This window comes from Aythya ferina (assembly GCF_964211825.1).
Source record: "Aythya ferina genome assembly, chromosome: 2".
Taxonomy (NCBI): Eukaryota; Metazoa; Chordata; class Aves; order Anseriformes; family Anatidae; genus Aythya; species Aythya ferina.
In genome coordinates, this window is record NC_140297.1 from 71,528,966 (window position 1) to 71,553,815 (window position 24,850).

The window sequence follows — 24,850 nt, forward strand, 5'->3', positions numbered from 1 at the left end:
CAAAAAGCAGTGTACATGACAGCAACAAAACTTAATGTAATTCTCCAGGTCTTAATTTTAAACTGTATTTTAGCTTTCTAATTTGTTTTACATTCACATTTGTTAAATACAGCTAGCTAGTAAGAATTTCCCTGCCCAGGCCTGAAAATATTCCAGCGTTTTAGAGTTTGGGCTTGAAAAACCTTTCATGGAAGTAACAGTTCTATTTCTCTCAGTGGAAGCAGGTTCAGACTTCAACATATTAGGAAGATGAAATTTCACTCTACATAGTGACCATAAATTGTTACTGCTTTGTTCAACAGATCTGTTTCCCAAATGTACCCAGAATTATTCAGTAGCTGTTCATCACGAGGCAAAAGCAGTTTTTAATCCCTTTCCATCCAGGTTACCAGATTCCATAATTGTTGGCACCTGCCTCCCTGAAAATAAAGAACTTATTAACTAGCCCAACCATAACAGTTATACTTCTGGAAAGCATCATTTCACAGAAGTACAGCAACCACATGAATCCATTACAACTTAAATATCTGAAACAAAGCCTGAAGGACCAGTAGTTTGAAAAAGGCATTGCTTTCTCGTAAAGATAACTTATACAGTTGAGAATCAATGGCATGGTAACTACAAAAACTCAATTTTATTGTGTGACATTTAATTCTTTCAATAAGCTTATGTAGGCTTATTTCTACTCACAAACATAGGCGCTGTGTGGCTAATAGCTTTAGAAGTACAAATTTACCTGCTTAAAAAGATTTCTTCCTAAGAGAATGGACATCTGAAGTGGAATTATTTTAGCCACATCTGAAGAACAAATTAAATGCATTATATCTTTGCTGATGCTGGCACTGGTAATTTCAGTTTCCACTCTACCTCAGAAAAATTAGTCTATGACAACACTCCTAATGATGGCAAAGTCCAACCAGCCTAATATTGGACAGGTAAACTCTGTTCTCTGTCCAGAAAACAACTCAAGTCAGATGAATCATTGTTTTTAAGCTGTTTTGAGCATCCACTCTAAGTGTATGGATCTATATAATTATTTGGCCTTATCATAGCATGCTAGGGAGAGTTTTGTTTAAATAATTATGCTGGATTTCCTGGCTGGATTGGCAAATAAAGAAACTTCTATGAGCAAAGCAAACAAATTAGCAAAACAAACCAGATGCTCCTTCTGGCGCATAGTAGATGAAAGTTTTTAGCTATCCAGATAACCTTAATTATTTTCAGCAAATAAGTCATCTGGGTAAAGTTGCTCATTGTAGTAAAGGTTCTTCATTCCTCTGTTGAGCTAAATTCATCCTGGCACACTCATCTTTTCATTGAGAAAATGCCTATTTTTTTTCCTTGCACCAATCAAAAAGAGAACAAAGGCATGAACATAAATATTCACTTCTCAACCTAGTATCTGTTTCTGTAACATCTAGAGAAACCAAGAAAAGGAGGTTTTCAGGTTTTTATGCCACTTGCAAGACACCCTGTTGCTACCAAGAAATGGCAGGAAGCGTCCAGAGCTGCAATGGTCAGTCCAGACAGAGCCTTTGTACCTGGATATTTACAATCAAATTTCAATTAAATTAAAAATTATTTACTACCTTTCATAAGAAGAGATAATGATGATGACTAGAAAATCCACAGATCATAGCAGTCATTAGTGCTGCTGCACGTTCCCCAGGTTGTAGTTTATTTGTGTCCAGGATCATCAGACAACACGGGCCTCTTCCCTCAAGAATTACCATAAACAGCTTTCTACAGAAAGAATGGTTCACATATCTCTGTTAATGCTGTGGCTTCCTGTGAGGGTAAAAGCTAGAGAGTCCAGTTCCAAATTCAAATCACAGCTTATAAATATAAAAAGGTTCTGGCTGGGCAGGCCATCAGAAGGGAAGCCTATTATCAATCATTGGTAGGAAATATCTCTATGGTTTTCCACAAAATTTGTATTGCAGCTGGTGATGAGATCTTTATTAAACATCATCAGTGATGCTCTGAGCAGATACTGTTTGACAGCTGCAAATCTTATGTACTCCACAGTATTATATTTAAGAGTGAAATAAAATACAACACCATTTCAGAATGTAAATATATTACCTAGTAGGCTTGGCAGAACAGCATCTTGAAGGAGAGTCAGTAAATATACCACTACTTTGTCATCTTATTTTTTATAAAACACCTCGTATTTCAAGCAATGGAATTCAATTTTAAATTACTAGCCTTTAAAAAAAAAAAAATCATATTGCTTTGAATATTTCTAGTAACAGAGCAAGGTCACCTAGGTTCAGATCCTCACTTGACCATGCCCACCTAAGGCATTATCTCCTAAAGGCAGGCTGTTTAGTTGCAGTGGGGTGTTCCTGTGTGTATACACAAGGAAAATGCATTCTTTTTCGTCAAACCATTACAAGTTACATGGAAGATTGTTTTAAATTTTTTTTTTGTACTATGGTGCTCAAGCAATCAAATTGGCTGCTTCACTGTAGTACAAACTGTCCAAGCATACATTGGGATAGTGTTACTGCTCCAAAATCCTTCAGTAGAAGCAATGGGAAAGGAATACAGAAAATACGGTGAGCTATCTTTCTCCATCACCTTTTGGACCTGCAGTATTTTCCCCTGGAATGGGAAAAAAAGGTATGTTGAATTCTCAAAAGCATGATCCAGATACAAACAGCCCAATAGTGTTGCAACTGAAATTCTCCTCGTTGTCCCTGTTGCTCTCAACATACAAAAACTTGTTCAAAATCTCAGTTTTAAGTCCTCCAGAGAATTAACGCATCTGTTCTGATAAGGGGCTATCTCCCACATCTTAACTTCTCATGATGGTTACAGTCTTCTGCAGTGCAAAACTGCCCACCAGGAAAGCAAAGCCTAATGACAGCAAGATACAGACAGTCAGAGCTGGGCTTAGAAAAGACAGGACTTAACTTCTCCTAAAGGTAACAGTCCTGAGGACCTGACTCCTTTAGAACTGGATACATGTACAAGCTTCACTTCTGTAAGTCACAGAATTAGAGAATCATAGAACAATTTACATGTAGGTTCAGAAAACACCCCCAGCGGTAGCCTAATGCAATACACTGTCCAAAGCACATCCATTTAATGGAGGCTGCTAAAGCTCATCCAGTTGGGTTTGAATGCCTTCAGGGATGAGTTTCCACATTTCCTCTGGGCAGCGTAATCACATCTGTTTGGAATGTAATGCGCTCCCCAAAGAGTTCGCTCGCTAACACACAAAACCAAACCTATACTTAATGCATATTTCCCAAGACTATACATGCCTAACTTGGGAAAGAATGAAAGCTACACAAGTATCTTGACAAGTCACACAAAGAGAAATCTCACATTTACACATTCACTTCTCAGGTCTTACAAACCTGATTCTACTAACTTCCTTGTCTATGCCTTTCTTGAAGTGCTCGATATACTACAAATGCCCTACCTTTTCTTTCTGTCTAGCTATCAACGTAACATACTGATGGACTTCGCAACTCTACAAGGTGAAGATGGTAGAATTTGCCCTCTGAAGAGCTGCTTATCCACAGAACTGAGGAAAAAACATATATAAATATATGCTGGAAGAATAAACTGTGACTCCTACAGTAAACCAAACCACCAGAATTATAAAAAAAATAAAAATAAAAATGAAAAATAAAAAGTATAGATGAATGGATTTTATGGACTTCTATTTGCAAAGCTACATTTCTTAGTTTTGGGTTTATTTTCCAAATACCTAGAATATTTCTACTTCAGAATTTAATTGTAGCAAGGAATTTAAAACCACAAAATGAGAACAGCTTTCATTAAAAAAATAATTAATTTAATGTCTCATGTATCACCCACAGCGACGTTCATTTGAGGAGGAAAGTTGTTACATTTATGACAAGCTATATTGTCCTTTTCCAGATGATGGCAACACACTGACAGCTTTAAAAGACGTAGACATGTCAGTGTAAGGTTTGTTGTTTAAGCAGCCTTCTCCCTCTACAGCACTCTAACAGCTTACATTTACTTTTCCCAGTCTTGGAGATCATTAGCAAATGTTGTGATTTCATAGAAACTATGTCTTCTGTTTCAAGCCTATGGACATACACTATTCTTCTAAACAGAAGCTTACATGTTGTTTTTCAGAAAGCATGCCTTCTCAGTTCCTTAAAAATACTTCAGACAGCACTATTCTCTTTTCCATTTATGTACCATGTGTCAGCCAACAGAAGATAATTCACCCTCAGTAGCTTAGAGTAAGCTTTTTTTGCAAGCAGCAGAACCAGCAAAACTTTATGTCTTCTGGGTCTGGAGGCAAAGCTTTTTTGCAGTTTCAGTGATAAGGAACAAATTCACCCCATTACCTCTGCTTTATCTGAAATGTTAATAGAGGTGCTGTCCTTTATTCAGCCTTTTTTTCCTCAACCTACACATGTAACTTGTCTTTTGAAATTTGGATACCCCTTGTGAAATTTAACTGAGAAGCGGAAAAAGGACTGACAGCAGATGTACACATACCGTCTTGCAGCCTTCACTTCCTTTGGAATCCGCATTTTAAAACTTTAATTTTTAAGAATAACATTAAACTCAACCCAATAGTGTCTTCAAAAATGACTGCAAAACAAAGCACCCAGCCACAGTGTAAGTGAAAGTATCACTCGTGTTCTCAGAAATGACACAGCTTCAGTCTATTCTCATTGCTAAAGAACGCACAGCCAACCTGCCACTCTGGGGGCAGATCACACTCACGTACCATCTATTTCACTTCCTCAGATATCATTCATCCAGGATACTCACTGCTTTCACTGGGCTGCAACACGTTTAAGTGTGAACACATCAACATCCAGAAATCTGAAACAAGCTGCCACTGAATTATACCTGAGCCAGCGAGGGTTTACTAGAGATGCTTCATAGTCAATCCATATACGCACAGAGTGGCTGTGCAGCACATAAACTGCATGCTTCTCTGTGGGTGATCCTGGGCAGATGTATGCAAGTCACTGCTTTCCAAAGATGCTCTTTTTTGAAGTGTTGGGAGATTTGACAGCAACGATGATAGTTTTTTGAAACAGTAAACTATACAGGAACACTAAACTTTGAAAGAGACAGAGAAGTCAACTGACGTATTCAAACACAAGAAACCAAATCCTAAAAAGTAGAAAACTACTCTCTAATTACATCTTCAAAAATCTTTCAGCAGTCAAACAGTAGGTTTTTGACAGAACCTGAAACTGAAGTTTTCCCAACATGTACAACAATATCCTGATCATTTACCTGTAATGTTTAAAGATATAACAAGCAAGATATAGATACCTTGCTTCCTAATTTATTAAACAATATTTTTCCATGCTCTTGTTCCCACGTGACACCACAACAGGAGAACAAAAATACGTGACTTCTCTACTATTTCTTAGATTTGTACTGTAGAAATGAAGTTCTCCTTCTAAAAAAAGTTATCAATTTTTTGAGATAAAGGCTTACCTAGGTCTCTTCTCAAACACAAATGCAGAATTAGCAATACGAGCTCATCAGTCATCAGCTAGACACAAAAAAGTAACATTAGATCACCTATTCCATTCCTTCTCCCAGGTCTGGATCATTCCCTAAAGCACACATATTTTTATATCATCTACAATGATTTTAGGGTACACATTCACTTATCAGCGTGGTCTGAGCATGTTATGCTTATTTATGAAGGCAATGTCTACCTCAAAAGTGGCATATGCCCTGTTGCAGACAGTACATAAGCTCTTTTTCTTGTAAAGCCGCAAGAACCACATAAAATCCCAGTATCTTGCTGGCATACTACTTAATGTTGCTTCAGTAATTCTTAAATGCCCCTGTGAAAAAATCTGGGGCTCCTTTAAGTATTTTCTGACTGATGTAGACCTCATTTTTTAGGCTCATTTCCATGATATGTATACAGCTATAACATCAGAGAATCCCCATTTATCAGGCTGTGAACTGGGTGTAAACTATGGGAAATGCAAGTAAATCCAAGTGACAGATTCATGACTAGTTACACTACTGCTAAATTGAGAAAGGATACAAGCTAACACTCCACTTTCTACCTTGGTATTAATACCTGCTCTTCCTACTTACACTACTAACACGTAGAAAGCCTGCTAGCTTTCATAAACCCTTAGACTGTAAATCATTCAGACTCACAGTAGTATCTGCCAATATTTGCAAAGCAAATACAAGACTGATCCATGCGGAATCTCCACGTTCAGTGTAAATACACACAACCAGTTCCCAACACCTTGCCTTGCAACAAACAGTATCTTAACTTCAGGAACTGCTGCAGCAAAGGCATAGGGACAGCGGACATGACAAGGTGCAACACAGCACAAAATATCATGATAGAAATCTGGTAGATGGCTAAGGAAGAACATTTAGCCATCTTCAACTATGACTGAGCAATGGCTTGGCCTACAAACCTGACATAAACTTGGCTTTACACAGAGAGGTTTCCTCTGGTTAACCCTGAAACTTGCGTAAAACGTAAAGGTGCCTCCCAGCAAGAAGCTGTACCACTTTACATGATTTAAACAAACAAAAGGACAGCATGATAAGTGATACCCTCAACATGAGGCATGATGTAAAGATGTTACTGCACAACTAAACATTTGACATTAAAAAACTATTTCCTCTCAGGCAAACTCAAACTATAACAGTAAAATGTCTAGCTTTCATATCGAGGTCCAGCGTGAGGAAAGCCACCATCAGTATTTCCACACTTGCCATATCATAGATATACAAATACATTGTTTTATACCATCTCAGTAGGCAAGACACTGGAAAAGCCAACATACCAGCATTTCCCCAAGCTTGCTTCTAATTAGATCATATGCATACAGGTTCAATCCAAGGATGATCAAAGCTAGTGAAAAAAAATCCCATTTAATTCAATGAGCTGTGGATCAGTTCCAGGCAGCTAGCTGCTACTCCATCCTCTTTCTTCTTTATCAAAAGCACTCTGACAGTGTGAAAGTGAAGAGGACTCCATGAGTCTACAGATATTGTATCTTCCCTCAGAGCTGAATTTTAAGTGAATTATTTGGTAGTTGACTATGTTACATACAATTAAATAATCTTTTTCATAAAGCTGTATTAGAGGCTACTCCCGGTTTTGAGGGAAAACAGACTATTATTGTTACATCAATAGTTCTAAAAGATTTCAACTAGATCTTTCACAGACAGGTTTACGCTCATTATAAATTTATTTATGTACCACATTGTTCACCACTGCAGTAATATATCGCAGAATCCGAGCATGGGAAATGTCAGTCCAATGCACTTGAAATAGAGCACTAAGTCTATAAGGCTTCCTAAGATTAAGAGAATGACAATCTGTAGTCATTTAAAGTCAAAGAAAAAGAGCGTACATTCGGATCAAATAACTGCCTATTTCTAATTAAATTTCTAATGCAATGTTATGACTGTTGGACCACTTCAGCCAAGTGGGCATTACTATACACATATATGCAACCTATCTGAATAACCTTTGATTCAGTTCTGGATAACAATGCTTTTTCACATACTATTTTTCACTAGGTGACCATATTAAAAATGAAGTCATTTAATTTCATCACCTCAAAACTCATCTCCCAGTGCTACACAGATGTTTAATTCAGTCCCTTGGTACTCAGGGTTTCAGCAAATCTCTGTTCAGATCAGCATGAAGGTTCTCATTGACTTAAGGCAGAGCTGGCCAGGAGTAAAATCTCCATTTGAGAATTCAATATATGCATCAGTGCTACTAGACATTACATAAACAATGTCTTAAATCTAGTGGGCATTGCATAGGAAATCAAATAATAAAAAATATTCTTCCCTGTTCAAGAATCAAGAGTAACTTAAATGAAAACTGAAGCTGTCAGCTTTTGACAGGCGAAATGGTGTCTGTATCTGAAACTTCACATTCCATTTACATAGGGACACAAGCTTAAATGAAAAATGGTATTCAGACACAGTTTCAATAAAAATTGCATACGCAATGCCACCCAGTCAGCCACTTTACATCCTTCCTGCTCTAAAAAATACTAAATGGTTCTAACCTCAACTCTTGAGTGAATATAGACATATGTGCAGAATAACATGGGCTGTATTATAGATTAAGGTATGAGTAAAAAAAGCTTCCTATAAATTCACCCAGGCACTAATGTTGCTTTTGAAAACATTTGAGAGACTTTTTTCTACTTTAAAACATTGCTACGGGCTCACTGTCCTTAAGGGCCCATTATCTCTGATACACATAAAGGGGTCCTGCAGGTTGTACTGAGAAGTAAATTCTACTTACTGACATTTTTGCTTTACATAATGCAAAAGCCTTTATTGTTTTAGCATGATTCCTCATTTCTGAAGCTCTTTTCTGTTGACTGAGCAAATAAGAAAACAATCAGAAGATTTTTTTGTTCTTCCACTAACATGTCAGTGATTTAGTCTGTTGTGTTCCCTCGCTGCTAATAGGGTTTAGAAGCAGAAGTCCCCTTCATTTCACAAGAACCGTTAATCCGAAGTCTTAGGTTGGAATTGCAAATAAATACTGTGTTATGGAATCTGTTTAGAAACACTGTGCCATCATTAATATTCCATAACAAATCACATGGGTTGTAGATATTAGTAAGACAGAAAAAAAATGTACAGAAAAAAGCAACTAACCTGGCAGGAGTTGGAGGGGGGGTGGGGGAAAGCAGCCTACCACATAGGTTTCTAGATGGCAGTTCATTCCAAGCCATTTCAACTAAACAAAATGCTGGATGTACATGAACAGCAGGATTCCCAAATAAGTTGAACAGCTCTGTCAGCAAGTCTCATGCAGCCACAGTATATGTCTCAGTACAGTTGGTCTCACAGCAATACAAATTTCATAAGATAAAATAAAAACCACATAAGGCTGCAGTGCTGAGCATTTTCAGCCTTGCTTCCTTTACTCTGGTCTTTTTAGTAACCTTATTTACTCTCTATATATTATTTTAACTACTCTGCTGTTATTTCCTTGATCCTAGCAATAAAATTTAATCCACAGGTGGACAGATAATTATTTCTTCAAAATCCCATGTCTTTATCAAGACTCTGTTCTGCCTCATCAGTCTTCCAAAACATTGCTGGCCTGCAAGATGAAAGACTTACTTTGCTTTCCTAAAAACAAGCATATTCAAGAAGACTTGCATGAATTAACTGCCTAGCCAACCTTCATTAACAAGATTTAAAATTTTACTTTGAGTTTCCTGTCTTTTGTTAACCCCTATGCATTCATAACCAGAGAATACACAATTTGTAAATATTCTACTTATATTACGAAATATTTTCTCTATATATATAAAGAAATGTATTAAATATGTTGAAAGTCTAAGGGTAAAAAACAGTCTTTTTCTTTAAAAATGCTTTAACTGCAACAAGTGATACTGAATTATAGACAGTGCTGCCAAGAAATACTTTCAGAAATTTTAAAATAAAATCCCTCAATTAAAAATTCTGCCTACTCAAATAAATACCAGACAAGTTTTAGGATGAATTTGCTTAAATCTGTTCTTATTTCCTGATACAACTGTGCTCTGGTTCTGTTAAAGTTTACAGCTAGGATTAATTTAGTCAATGACATTTCATATGTATTCAGGCATACCTACTATGTAACACTACATTTGATCATGTCTGAACACTACTGACGTTACAACGTTCAAAAGGTGTGGACACCTCCTGTAAGTTGTTAGAGAACTAGTTCCAAAATATTCTGTAGCAAGCAAAGCAAAGGAAGTGTCATAAGAACAGGTTTAAATTTTGTCTCCATCCATTCCTGCTACCACAAGACAAAGAAAAAAAAAAAAAAGTGTGAGAGTATTGCAATAGAAAGAACAAGACCAGCATCGCTAACTTACTTGTCTATCACTAATGCTGGAAAATAGAATATGCACACAGCACCAATATGCACAATGGGCTCCCAAGCAGCATCATGCTTGAGCATGAACGGTAATTTAGCGTTACCAGGTAACATATCCTGTAACGCTGGCTAATGTTGATATGCTTACTCTAGACAAAGCACAGCACAGAGATTGAAAGAAAACCTTTGCTTGAAAGGCCTTGAGAAAGCTATATATCGTAATTACATCAGAGAACCCTTCTGTGACACCAGGCATTTGAAAATAAGCCTTACTGAAAAGAAAACACAGAGCTCAGGATACATATCACAAACTATGGTCCATGGAAGTATTTCCACGTCTACTCTTCAGAAAACAAAGGCAATATCCTCTCATCTTGCATTTTTGAACCAAGATATACATACTGGCTGGGTGGAAGAAGCTATACAAATTGCAGAAAAGAGAGAAAACAACATGAAAGAATCAAATTTCTACTAGTAATGAAGAACAAGGTGTTATTATAGGTCAAGGTGATAAATGACAAAATAATCTTAAGTTAATGTCACATCCATTGCATACTAAGAAAATCAAGAAGTTAAAATATAACAGTCTCTTATTTTTTCTTCAAAACCATTTGTAAAATTGCAGCTTATAACATGCGAAGTTCCACACATCTAGCAGGCTCTGTCACTCCACGTTTGAAATGAGAGCAGTCAGGGGACACTGTGGTCAAATGAACTCTTAATAACAGGTGAGAAGTACGAGTCAGTAGAACCTGCGAGGTCTTTCGAATAGTATTTATTAAAATTAAATTTTAAAAAAATACAACAAGCATGGTTTTTCCACTGAGAGTTCAAGTCTTCGTATATCCAGCAGAATTTGTTTGTAGAATGAACGTTAAATTAAAATCTATCACAAGAAAACAATGAAGCATGGCGGTATTAGAATAAAATAAATTGCAGGGTGAGGGATGGGGGAATACAAAACAGTCTGTGCAAGGAGGGAAAGAGGATGAAAAACAGAAAAAGCAGCTAACCAATTATGTTACATAAAACATAAGATGCCATAACCTATGTAAATCCCCACTCAATCATTTACTTTATCACTCAACATCACTCTGCTTGGAACAACTTTCTTCCATAAAGCTTGACAAAGCTGGTGTGCCAACATAAAAGACAACTAGCTTTTCAATGTCCAACAAACCTTTATAGAGAGATGACATTTAATTACTTCTTCAGTAGGTGAATATTTTGTATGTGCTATGTTGTATCTGTCCATTTTAGAACATTAACTTCCCAAAGGAGGTGCTGGAATAATGCACTATATAGTTTTTCACCCTGAAAGCAGTTAGTATAATAAAATCAAAGTTGGAATCAGTGTTGCAAAAGAAGAAAAGTTATGTTATAGAAAAAATAACTGAGAAAACAAAAAGATTATGTCAAACCAATTTTCAAATCATACACTTTTTTTTTTTTTTTTTTTAAAGAAGCACAAGTAAAACTCTGCAAGAACCCCGACAATCTGCCCCGTTTATCTGCTTTTTCAGCTTTAATAACACACACTTCACCAGGAATTACTTTCAAAAAAGGTGAAAGTTAACCACGTAACTCACCTGCAAAAAAATTGATGGAAAGTATGTATAGCACCAGGAAAAAAACAACAAAACTGATCCTAGGTTATGAGACATGCTTGAAAAAGCTAATCCCAAAACTTCTAGAACAAGCAGATATTTAAATGCAGGACTCCAGACACGTGAGCTTTCCATAAAACTTGCCAGAAATGTACTTCAAACTACTCCTTCCCCATTGCTGCTTTTCTGTAAAACATTAAACCTACCCCTACGGGAAAGCTGGTAGCTACATTTCATCAGTCTGCAACCCCACCTAAATCCATGCTCATCCCCAGTTTGAGCTAAGACACAGAACTTTATGAAGATACACAGACACACTCTCCTTTTAACCTGTTCTATGTCCAGGAGAAGAAAATAACATTGGAAAGTTAATGGTGAGATTTTGTAAGGCTGTAACTATTACTTCTCATCTAAGCTCACTGAGCTCACTCTCCCCTCATCCTTGCTGGATTCCAACTTGGATCAACTATAAATGGTCTGTAAAGAAAGGACAGTGTATTGGCTGTTCTCACACTGAACAGAAACTTACTGCCTGTATAGTTGGACAGCTTTCAAAGGAACCATACTCAAAGAAATGGACTCCAATGCAAATATATAACTTGTCCTTTAGAATATTATTATTGCCTATCTTTGTATCTTGAATCTCATCATTTTCTTTGTCTTGGTATTGGGAGTAAGGAAACCCATTAAATCTGTACGTTAGATATACGTTTTAATGAAATCTATGTTAGATATGTAGCAAGGTCTTTAACAGTTGCTGATGAATATATTTTTATTGTTACTATTTTAAACAAAGACTCAAAACTTGTTATTAACGAAAAAGGTTGACAATGCGGGTGTCAAAAACAGATTCAGAATACTAAATGTATTTGTAAGCACTTACCAGCAACTGGAGATAATATTTTTGCAGCCCTGCTTCCTTTGCCTGTTAGTGCTTCATTCCTTCTCTTCAGAGACAGGCTGAAAGGTAAATTTTGACACAATCAGCCCAGATATGAAGAACTGGAACAGGAATAAAATTAGAAGAAAATTCTGTCTAGAAGTGTGAAGGCACGTAGGAGATATTGACAATTTATCTTATCTTATAAATGCATCTGAAGCATGAGATATTGATAAACATGTTCTTAATGCACTATTATGAATGCTAGCCAGAGCTCCAGGGACAAAAACTTGATATTGACAGAGAATAAAAGATCAAAAATGCGAAGGATCATGCAAAATTAAAGTATTACCTTAAAGACCACCATTACTACAGTGCTCTAACACAGGTCTATTATTTTCCTCATTTCAATGAAAACGTTACTCCATAACTATGACTCCTTCCCACATCAGAAATACTCTCTTTAGATTTGCTTTTTTTTTTTTTCATATTTAAACTTTTTTCTGGACCAGAAGTCAAAGCTAACAGAGCAAGATGTCACATAGATGCACGGCATCATATAAAAGGGAAACACCTCACAAATGGAAAGCCACATCTCCCCTCTCCTCACCACAGTCAGAAAATTAAAACAGGCAAATTACTTACAACCTACCTCATCCTTACTGCTTTACAGATGTATTGTAAACCACTGTTTTGTTTTAACCTTCCTTCAGTAAAAATTCAAAATATTAGTGTCCCACATGTACCTTTTGCAGAGGTCACATCTTTCCCCAGTTACATGCTTTCCACACATTATACAACACTCCCCGCTTTTGTTTTACCTTGGATAATAACTCTTCCTACAGCAGCTCCACTCTAGCTGATAGCAATGAGATATCTCCTTTTGATACTTTGCTTTAGGAATTGCTTCCAGGAAATCACCACTAAACAAGTATTCATTAGGAAACACTTAGTGAAGTGGAAATTCAGGGAGGACTTAAGCAATAGCCCATGACTTGGGTGGAGCTAGCCCCTGTATCATGGGCCATGCCCACAATGCAGGAACAAGGGAAGAACCAGGATGCACACAAGCTACAGGTGGCCTTTGGTTTCCCATACCTGGAATGTGAGTCTGGGTAATTGGGAAAAAAAAGAGAGAGAATCCTGCAGAACAGTGCCTGATGTGAATGAAGCAATGTTGCAGCACTGAAAATCAGGGATGAATAGCTTGACCTTCACCTTTACGACCACCACATGACTGCGTGCTGCTTGTACACGTATTTGCATTAAAAAAATCATATATGATACAAATCACACATACAATAAGAAATAAACTCAAGAGAGTTTATTTCAAGAGAAGGACAAACTTTGCTCTAGCAAGATGTCTCAGATGCAATCATAGTCCTTAATAAAAAGGCTGGCAGCACCCTCTATAACCAGCCCATCAACTGCAAACCACAAATCAGCAAAAAATATACAAGGGAGTTGGCTACAGAGAGATTATCAGTTACTCTTAAACAAAGTATCAGTCCTTGTTTTCTAGCTAAGCTTGATTTCTGAGCTAAAAAATGCAGGATCTACGTAGAAAGAAGAAAAATAATCAAAATAACTACATAAGTTAGCCTGGCTAGATGACAGCTGTGGACAGTACGATGATGGTGTAAATAAGAGAGGAGAGGAATTACACACAGTGACCCCAAGAGGCATAGCTGAAATAGCAGGATGAACTTAGGTAAGAGGGTGGCTTAGGCTAAGAAGCAGAAAACATTACTTAACAGCAAGACATGATATGAAGTAGATTATTTTTCCCATGGAAAAGGAAGTTATTTAAGTCTCGACAAGATGAAACTGGAAAGCACAGCAGAGAAAGCACTTGTGAATTGATGAGGCCATGGATGACAACGCTTAATAAATAAAGCCTGTCCTTCGCTCTTCCCATGATTAAATTTCTCAGTAAAATTTCAGTATAGCAAATGACCACACTGGAAATACTTTCACTCCTTGGCTCCTGGTCCAGAAAAATACCTTGGATTTCATCAGCATTAAGGTCAGATGTGTCACATGCATCTTATGTAGCTATTACATAGAGAATTATTTGAACATTATTAGTAATATTAATCCCCTATTACTTATTCTTTGGCCTATTCCTGTAACAAAATTATCTTTTTAACTTTGGACTGCTACAGCATTTTTTATTCAAGAATTTCAACGTATTTCATAGACACATGTTTGCTATCAACATCTTTCAAAATAAACAGTGTATGTCAACACAGCACATCATTGATCCAGATGTTATCTGATGATTGCTGAACTGCACTGTCCAGCTGCTTAACGTGATACACAATTAGCAGGCAATACAATGGCCATGAAACACTCTGGTGCTGCACATAGCCACAGGAAATTACAGAATTAAAACTAAGGTCAAAAAACAAAAACTGAATTTGCTGTTCCCTCCAGTCCAATACCTGCAGCACTAGCAATCAGGAACTAGCACAGATTTAAGAGCAATGATAAAACAGGAATTTCTTGATTTGAGTAAGTATTACTTCAGAAAACCAACTGCTGAATTCAGGTGTGCTTTTTTCTTTTTGGTGTGTTATGTTTGCTTTTTTTTTTTTTTAATTATTATTGCTATTCTTAAAGTCTTACTTTACAAAACATTCTGCAATTCAGTTCAGAAAGAAATGGGGTAACATAAAAAATGACAAAGGAGTTTCCTCCTGCTTTTTCTTCCCTCTGAAATCTTAAGTAGAGTTTTCCAAGATGCACAAATAACTCAGGAGCAGGGATGAATTTGAAACACAGAAGTTTCTCCTCCTGATTAAAAATTTCCTCTTATGTCCTGTCCTATAAGACAATCAAATAAATATATATATATATATATATATTTTTTAAAGAAAAAAAGCATAGTTACACTCAAGGCTTCCTTTTGATACTGTGGAAATTTTGCTCACTATTGGGAATGGTTAAATTGTAATTCATTACGTTTGTGAGTGAAATCCAAAACTTCCCTTGATTTACCACCCTTGTTTTAAAGGATCTACTCTAGGACGGATAGGATCTCACTGTCCATCAACACTAACTGCGGGAAAGGAGAGAGAGAGAGAGAGAGAGAGAAAGCACCACAGCAGCAGGGAAAAGTTAACAAGTTTTCACAAACTGGAAAATAATAATTAAGAGATGATAATATCACAACAATCAATTATCATTCTGACCCCAAAAGAAAAATAATCAACATGAACAGCAGCATAACAGGAAAGCACATGTTCTCTTAAAGTGTTGAGTGCCATGTCATAAAGCTGAGATAGTGTACCGCAAGGAGCAATTTGGCAATGTACAATAGAACATCCAATATGTACTGAAGAATATAACAGCTGTTTCCTTTCACACCAGTCCACGGTCTCTTCAGGTATGTCATCCAAATTCCCCTTCTTTTTCTTTTAAGCAGCTACAAATTCAAAATGTTAGTAACTATTCCAAATATCAATACTACTCATCATTCTCAAATCGCTTATTTATCACAAGAGATGCAGAAAGGAAAAGCACAGGCCATTTTCCTCCCTCAGACCAAATGCCAGAAGTAAAGATTTCTGTACAAATGAACACTGACCAACCCCCTTCAATGATATGCACGCCTGCAATTAAAAAATAAATCTCTTCTCCCATCCCCATAAATGGTAAAAATAAAACAGCACTGAGTTTTAAACCAGAGGTGTTTTTTTAAAAAAGGGAGGAGGAGAATTAAAGAAAAACATCTTCCCATGCCTTGACTGGTGACTGGTCCTGACTTGATGTCTAAACTAAATTAAAGTATGGATTCCCATTAGACAGGAGTAGACAGTTTAAGAAAGCCATCTCTTCAGCTTCACCATACATAGGCTCCAATGTGATGTCACAGGACACAACAGTGGTTATTTGGGCTGAGTCTGTGCTTGAAATTCTCTGCAGGCTTGCAGTAATGCACCTAAACATAAGGCAAGCAGGAACATGCAACCCATCATATTAAAATTACAGACTTCAGTCATAGCAGAGGTAATGCCCACTTGCTACAGAACGACGGGACTTCTGAGGACATAATCTATAGCTTACAAGAAAAAGCAATAGGAAAACACACATTAAAATAATTTTTTCCAGTCAACAGCACTAGTTTGACTGCGTAAAGAGAAGTTCTGGCTTAAAAATTGTTCTTATCTCCTGACATTAAATAAAGTTTAAGACAGAAACGGGAGACGAGAGGAGACTTCTGAGGAAGGCCTCAAAAACATTACGCCTATCACAGCACCTCCCTGGCTTGCATTTTTCTATAAAAATGCAACTTTTCCTATAAAATTTCTAGATTTGGTTTATGATAAAATGAACATCCAAGAAATTTGGTATGTACGGAAAATCTCAGTTTCCAACAGCCTAAAAGGGCTTTTAAAATATAGCAACCACGTAAGCATGCATGCAAGGATGAGTTTGCGAAGCTCCACTGATATCTCTATTATTTAAGAAGTACTTTAGTTCCATGCAACTGCATCTGATATACAACTGGCACAAACAATAATACTCAAACATGTATACAACAAAACATGGGTTCAATCCACAGCAACAATTTAAGCACTTTTGCCAGAGACACATGTAGAATATATATATATATACATATATATATAAACGCTGTATGTACAAAACACACTGCAAAGAAAGTAAGAACATGTAATCACAGAAACCATATTACTGATATTATCAATACAGCTGGGGCAACAGACATCTAAGTTACAAAGTCAAATTTCTTCTGCAGGGGCAAAACTCTCAGCAGAAAAGGATGCTATGCATGTGGTTCCCAGCAACAACAGGACTGGGATGCCTCAAGCATACACAACAAAGGAGGTGGTTAAGTAGAACAAGAGCCCCAGCCTCACAACAGTGGAAAATAAAGTCTAAGATTTACCAAATAAACACCTATATAGAACCTATATGTTCTATAGAACCTATACGTGTGTTTAGAACATACAGAACAGATAGGTGTTCCTACAGAACACCACAAATATAACCTACTCGTTAAGTTGTTGGGGTAACCTGTTGGTCTGTGGACCATACAATACTGAGGCACTGTGTGTATGGGCTGCTGCCTGGGTACTGCCCCTTCAAGGCCAGTTTTAAGACACGTGGGCCTGTGTGTTAAACTCACCAATAAAACCGGTGTGGTCATTTCTCATGGCTATGGAGAAATTACGAGAAATGGTAAACGGAGGAGGCTTCATCTTGAAAATGAAAGTGCTGAGGGGGGGGGGGAAACCCTGGTTAAAACGGTGAGAGCTTCTGAGGGAGGTTAATTTAACCAGTATCTGAGCTGTAGCGATACAGATGAAGCGTTAGGTATGGTTTCATTCCACTTGAAAGGGGATACTGGAGGAGGAATGCTCCACACCCACAGCCCCCCAGCACGGCTGTGGCTTTTGCAGGTCTGCAGGGAGGGCGACCCCACAGCTGCTCTGGGCACCTGTGCCAGAGCACAGTAACGCAGCGTTTCCTGCTGTTCGCGTCAAACCTCCCGAGTGCCCGCCAGCTGCTGTTTATTTCCAGGCCCCACAGCGATCCCAGCCCCACGCTGCACCTTCCCCCCCTCCACAGGGCCACAGCACAGACCCGCGAGCACCCCCCCCAGCTCCGCCCGCCCGCCCGCCGCCAAATGCCGCCCGGCGCGGGCTGCCCAGGCTTTGGGCCCCACTCGGGCCCAGGTCTGGCGGCCGTGTCCGCGGCAAGGCCCCCGCCGCCACTCACCGCCCCGCCGCGCCTTGCGCCGCCGCCCTGCCCCTGCCCCTGCCCGGCCGCCGCGGGCGGCTGGGAGGCGTCTCCGAGAAGCGGCGCGGCCCCGTGCGCTGCGGGCGGGGACAGGCGGCCCGGGCGGGAGGAGCCGCCCGCTGTCGGCAACATGGCAGCGGCCAGCCGGGCCCAGGTGCTGCGGCTCTACCGGGCCCTGCTGCGGGAGAGCCAGCGCTTCGGCGGATACAACTACAGGTGCCCGTCCCTGCGACCCTGGAGAGGGGATCGGGGGTGGAAATCAGCGGGGTGGGGAGGAAGAGGAGGAGGAGGAAGGGGCAGCCCGGCGCTGCGCGCACGTCCTGAGCTTGGGGGGCTTGGAGCAGGCGAGGGGGGGCTGCCCCGTGCCCGGTGGAGGTGGCAGGCTGCAGGAGCTGCTGCCCCGCAGGGTCCTGCCCTGGGCCAGCTGCAGCCCTGCCCGGGCTGGGCTCGCTGCCTAAGCCCGCTGTGCCCGAGGTCGAGCTCAATGTGTGGAGCACGCTGTAAGGTGCGCTCGCCCAGCCACGCAGGTTGCTGTATGGAGTGGGTGTCTGCTTTCTGTGGTTAGCTGTGAACCCTAAGCAGCAGTATTTGGCCAAGGGTACATCGACTTGTGTGCTACAGGTACAGGCCTAGTCGCATTTGGGTGCCTGGTCATATTTGGGTACCCACAGCATTCACAGGGGCTGCTCCCCATCAGTACGGTCATGATTACATTACCTACTGGCAGCAGATTCACTTTGCCGCTCCGCTGAACCGCAGAGACATGTGAGCTACCTTTGTTGTGAATCACCTCCAGCCTGGCAAGAACCATGGAGCTGGAAGCAGAAGCCTTTGAACTCACATAATGGCAGGGTCTGTACTATTCAACGAATAACTATTCCCCAAATTTTAAGTGCAAGAAAGTGCCCTGAGAGGAAAGGCTGCAGGGCCAGACCCCAACTGGAGTGCAGAAGCCTTTATTGCTGACTCCTTGCAGCTGTGCATGTGTGCATCATGTTCCTCTCCTTTAGTTCCCCAGCTATCAAAACTTCCCCTTGCTGTCTCAAGGATCCCAGCTTGCTGTTATTCTGGATGGTAGCAAGAGGATCACATGTATTGGGGATGGCTTGAGGCTGTGAGAGGTGTGGTTGGTGAGCTGTTGTGTGTAGTTGCTTGTCTGGGCCACAGTGTTTCCTCCAGCAATGTGTTTGTGCTGGGGGCCGTCAGCGAGAAAGCTGGCCCTGCAGTGCTGGGAGGAAGCAGGCCAGCAGCAAGTGGTGGCACCAGCCTCACGCCATATGTGGGCTGCTTCTATCCTGCTCCTTTCTTATGGAAAGCAAGGGATATAAGAAGCTGTTGTCATCTCTTCTGTGTAAACTACATCCAGAGTCCACACCCCCACCAAGGTTCCCCAGAAATGAGATATGCACTTGAGGGGGGCTCAGCTGTGTGGAAATTTTGGCTTACAGCTCAAAGACCAGGCCGCCTATCACACAACAGCAAACATACCGGTGAGTGTTTTTATACTAACAACAGATTTTACAGCACTGAAATCAGAAGGTATGCATTTACCTTGGGTATCTGCTATCTTTTGGTGCTATATCACAGTGTAAGCTTTCACTTTTCTTAAGAAAAGATCTTGCTTAGTTTTGTATGGCCTTGTCCTTAGATACTATAAAATTGGCAAATGCATAAAGTCTTGGTGTGCATACGTGTTTGTGAGCGCTAAACTCAGCAGCAGTTTCTAGTGGGAACCAATTGGCAGCAGCTATTACACCTAGGGATCTGCTGGGACCACAACAACCCTTCTGCCTTGGTTTTTATGCCGCGCCCACAGCTAAAACGGACAGCCTGTGAGCTTCTTTTCTGATAAGCAGTTCTGCTGTGTCCTTGGGGCTGCTGTAACATGATATTGCCATACCCTGGAGTAAACTTAGTGACTTTGTAAAGAACCGACTTGTACCAAGGTAGGACATACTGAAGATGAATCCTATTGATTCATGACTTCAGCTGGAGAATTTCAGAGCACGGTTGCAAACAGTGCGTATTTATAAGTGTACATCTGGAGGATGATCTGCTGGTTATTGGCTCCTTATTTGCTTCCTATGCTTTTTCTCTGAAGTGTACATGTAGATTGTGATGTAAAATTGAATATTTTTGTTGTGTAAATTTTCTGTTCTAGATGTTACCTTCTAATAGCAAATTTTCTACTGGCACCCCAACAGAACTTTTACTGCTGTAAATGTGAAAAATAGCATTAAGATCTTAAAAGTAGCTGTGGTCACCACTGACCATCTTTAGAATAATAGCACTCAGGATTGTCTCTGGAGTCCAGCACTAAACATTATGGAGTGTTCCACAGCCCAGGTGTGCTGGCCAGGTTTTAACAGCAGAGGAGGATTTAGTAGACAGTAAGTAATTTCTTGTCTGCCATTCTGCCCCATTACCTATGCAGATGGTCTGAAGAAGGAAGTGTGATTTGTACTGGTGGAAAATCAATACATGAAGGTGGAAGATGTTAAGATTTGAGTCAAAAAAGGTGTTTTTTTAATGAGTGTACTGTCTTCTCTGCATGGTTGACAAAAAGTAGATCCCCTGATGGTTTGTAACATGTTAGATTACAATCTTAATTTAATTCAATTAAGGTTGTAATTTCTAATTTTTTTTCTAAAAAAATTGCATTTGCAACTTATATAACAGCTTTATGTTATATCTCTTTTTGGTATGGAAAACAAAAGGATTTATGAACCTGTAAAAACTGATAAAACATTTGATAGCCAATGTGAATAACCTGAACTTTGAATTTTTTTGTTTGTATAATGTGGCTGACACTCAGTGGTCAAAACTCATTGGAATTGAGTGACAGGGTAGTGCAGGACTGGAGCAGGTCACCCAGAGAGATTTTGACGTTTCCATTTTTTAAAGTTTTTGTGACAGTTTTAATAAAACTGCACCATGGCTGACCTGGCCTTGCTGGGGGTAGACCTACTTCAGGTAGGAGTTAGACGAGCTCCAGAGATTCCAGCTAATGAACACTATGATTTTCTGGTCCTCAGTCTTCCTTGGCCTATGAAGAACAATACTGACTACCAACTTCTGAGAAACATCATGTTACTCTCTTCCTGCTGGTCTCCTTTCTCACTTTTTAATTTCTTGTAATCATGAGCAGTGTCACAAGCTTCAAATCCGTTTGCAGAAACTTTTTGCAAATAATTTGTTTGTTTAAGGTGTTGTATGGTTTATCATATATTTGTTGCCCATTATGTTCTGTTAACTGGTGGATATTGTATTTTTTCTAGTCTTTTTCTTGTCCATATAAATCACATTTTAATGGAATTTGATTTTTCTGTTAGAATGTGCAATATTACCTGATTAATAAAACTACCCAGAATATAGAAGAACCAGGGAAAGAAATAGGTCAAAACAGCATTTGCATTGGAAACAAGTGAATTAAATGCACCCAGTTCCATCTGAGCCGTGTCCTTCAAGGTTTTGCAACTAGTAAATCTGATTTTTTTTTCAAATCTCTGCCACCCTAAGAACACCAATAAGCAAAATAAGTTATGCTTTTTTTTTTCCAGTGTCGGTTTCTTTTCCTGCTTTCAGTGATATAGCTGGTGATGGGATTTTGATTTAATCTTTTTCAGAAAGTGCTTAGCACTTCAACAAACTTTGTTTTCCATCAAGTGATACTTTACTGATTGCTCTTCAAGTTTGCAGTGGTTTAACTTTAAAATTTCTGACAGCATATCTGACACCGAAGTGCTACTTTACCTTCTTTAAAAATAGACTATTGTAAGCTGAGCTTTTAATACAAGGCCATAACTTCAGAAGTAATATTGAATAGATTTGTTTTTAAAAGTAAATTATTTTTTTGTTATTTTTTACAATGGATTTTATCAATGTAAAAAATCTTAATTTTAAAAATCTCAGAAGTTGCTTGTGATAAACGTGGCTTTTTTCTTCTTATTTTGAATTAAAGTTCTGGAAGTGAAAATCCAGGGCTTCTACTATGTAGGGCAGAGCATTGTTCTTAAGGTGGTTTTAGTCATTTGGCATTAAAGCTGTTCTTCCAAAAAATGTTTGATTCCTGTGTTTTTGCAGTAGGTTTAATATCTCAATTTACCATAAACAAAGTGCTTACTCTTTTTATTAGTGACAGTGAGTCTAGGTGGGTAGGAAAATAGTCTCTTATTCATGTTCACTGTCATTAAGTTTGGCCTGGATGTCCAGATATACTGTATGTGTAGAGGTGGTAACTTACTGACCTAAGGTTAAATATATATATATAGATAGATATAGGTATATATAGATATATCTATAGATATATATGTGTGTATATATATATATGTATACTGATCTATATTTAGAAAAATATTTCAGCTGACAATCATTCCTGTGTATGCAGTAATTAATTGTTTTTTGCAAACAGGAAAGTGAAAGTAGGTAGAATCTTGAGAGCCAGCTGCTGTTATGTAAAGATTGATCAGGTCTTTGGATTTAAAAAAAAAAAAAAAAAGGGCTGTCGTTGGACAAGGGTCTGGTTTACTGATGCACCATTTCTGGTTGTTTCTGTTGCTGTTTAACTATTGTCTTTTATGTTTTGAGTCTTCTTTTTAACTGCTAGCCAAGTTAAAGTCTTACTCAGATACTGAGTGTGCTGATCAACTTGTTGGGCTAAGGTAAGGAACTGGGACATAATAAGTAGTATGTCAATATACTACTGTTTTAATTTTTCTATACTCTGTGTGATACGATTCTTAGATATTAGGCAGTGGAGAAGATGTGAAACTTTGCTATAGGGAACTGCTTGACCGTAAATTTAACATAAGATATGCAGAACAATTCTAATCATGTTCATCTTCTCATCTCCCAGATGGAATTCCAGGTCTTTAATTTTTAAAAGTGTCATTAAAAGCTGTTTTGTGTCTTATTAAATCCCATTTCATCTTTCTGCCTTGTTTTTAATCTATCCTCCACGTGTGTTTTTTTGTTGTTTGTCTGTTTTTTTGTTTTTTGTTTCCTTACAAACTTGTTGTGTTGGTGCCTGTAGTGTTAAGAGGTGTTTGAGTTGCTAGAGAATTAATGCAACCTTTTCTTCTTCTCCCGCTGCCAGCTGGGCACAGGCGCTGCATCCAGCCCCTTAATACCTTGTGTCAATTAGAATAAAATGGACTTTTTGATGGAGCATAAATATACGATAAGTACATCACAGTTGTTCCTTGATTTCCTTCTTCCTTATAGGATCTAGATAGTTTCTTACATGATGCAATTTAGTTGAGTATATGGGACCTTTGGAAAGAGGGTGACCGGAGGAAGCTCTTCCTGCCGGAACTCTCTGCTTTGGCTTGGCTTCTGTCTGAGCAGTTGTTTGACAATATAATTCATATCAAATACAATGTAAATAAATAAATAAATAAACTCATTTCCAAAATGGTATTCTTTCTCTTCCTCCTCTCCCACCATACCTTATTCGGGCACTTTAATGAGAGTCTTGCTTTGCTTATGGGATGTGGAATCTGGTCATTGGTTCTTTCACACCTTTCTTTCTCAGCTAATTTAGCAACAGTGTTAAGATTTTCCATGTGACAGTTACCCAAGCTGGATACGCGTTTTTCTTGCTGCTTCTCCTAATGATGTTTGTGATTGATGAGATCTGCTAGCAGATTGTCAGCTCTGGGTATCACATCACTGTGTATTGGGGAGGGGAAAAAAAGACTGAATGGTGCTGATGTTTGTTTTTTAAATTAACAAAATCCAAAACAATCATAACAAAACAGAGACATACCATGCTGTAGAAAATACTGTATTCTGTCCTAAGTGGTAGTCTGTAACTGAGATAAGAAACCCAGAGAAATTAAAACTGTCAGTTCTGTCCAGAAGAGCTGTCCGACTTCTTTGTAAGAGTAAGATGACTGACATGCAGCCTTACAGCATCTGTTTTTTTCCTTGGCTGTGTAATTGCTGGCTGTGTTCCAAGTGATAATAAACTTCAGGATTTTTTCAGTTAGTTTCCCTTGTGATGAGTATGTGGCTATCCCTGAAAAAGTATTTTTGGGGAAAAAAAAAGTCAGGGCTGCAAGCAGCTGTGGTATCTCTTAGCCCATGGTGCAGGGGCATTTCTGGCACATGCTGTTCCCCATACTTGTTTTGGCTTGGCAGCTTTGTGACCCAAAATCACAGACAAACAGTGTTCTATAAAAACAATTTGTTCCTGACACGTATTTGTGGTTGGCCCTATTAATATTGTCGTCTTCTCTGCATAGTTAAATTTTGGACATTTATTCAGTGTTAATTGTGCAGATCTTTTGCAATAATGTTATTTGAGGGCCTCTTATATATACTGCTTTGTTCTGTCAGAAACAATATATCTTTGACTAGAGGCGTCAGTATTGCAAGGTGGTACTTTTAGGATTGGAGTTGTGGAAAGGACTAAGAAGATAGCACTCTGAATTGAAGTAAAACATGGAAATGCAAGCACTTAGGAAGAAATTCTAGAGGCATAAATGCAGACATGATTTCAAATTGTCAGAGTTTGGGTCTGACAGTACTAGGTATTTCAGTTTAACTTAAGTATTCTATATATAAAATATTTCGGAAAAACAGCTAAAACATTCTGTTCCAAAAATGTCAAAACATAACCATTAGGTACCATTCTTCTCTGAAATGGAATTTTAAACCAAATGGAAACAATTTTGCAAAATGTTTTGATTTTTGATAGTAACTTCCCCGGTAGTAAATCATTCCATCAGAATTGTTGGT

At 38.7% G+C, this 24,850-nt stretch overlaps 2 protein-coding genes across 13 annotated transcripts in view; one reads left to right on the forward strand and one right to left on the reverse strand.

The window, feature by feature from the left end:
* The window catches only part of FARS2 (phenylalanyl-tRNA synthetase 2, mitochondrial), a 254,089-nt gene extending 235,946 nt beyond the window's left edge, over window positions 1-18,143 (reverse strand). For 6 of the 9 annotated variants that reach the window (XM_084508248.1, XM_084508247.1, XM_084508251.1 and 3 more), the window contains exons 1-2: window positions 18,089-18,143; window positions 12,350-12,426 (exon numbers count right to left, since the gene is read on the reverse strand). The gene's annotated coding sequence lies outside the window, so the exon portion shown is untranslated. Of the gene's footprint in view, window positions 1-12,349; window positions 12,427-17,362; window positions 17,381-17,495; window positions 17,515-18,088 lie in introns of those variants that run through there. The other 3 variants (XM_084508256.1, XM_084508254.1, XM_084508253.1) reach the window with 3 other exon arrangements.
* LYRM4 (LYR motif containing 4) overlaps window positions 18,103-24,850 on the forward strand; it is a 91,692-nt gene continuing 84,944 nt past the window's right edge. For 3 of the 4 annotated variants that reach the window (XR_014689217.1, XR_014689218.1, XR_014689219.1), the window contains exon 1: window positions 18,103-18,325. Coding sequence is in view for 1 of the 4 variants with exons in the window: in XM_084508262.1 (XP_084364388.1) it covers window positions 18,240-18,325 (86 nt within the window). In the remaining 3 variants the exon portion in view is untranslated. The remainder of the gene's footprint in view (window positions 18,326-24,850) is intronic. The other variant, XM_084508262.1, reaches the window with a different exon arrangement.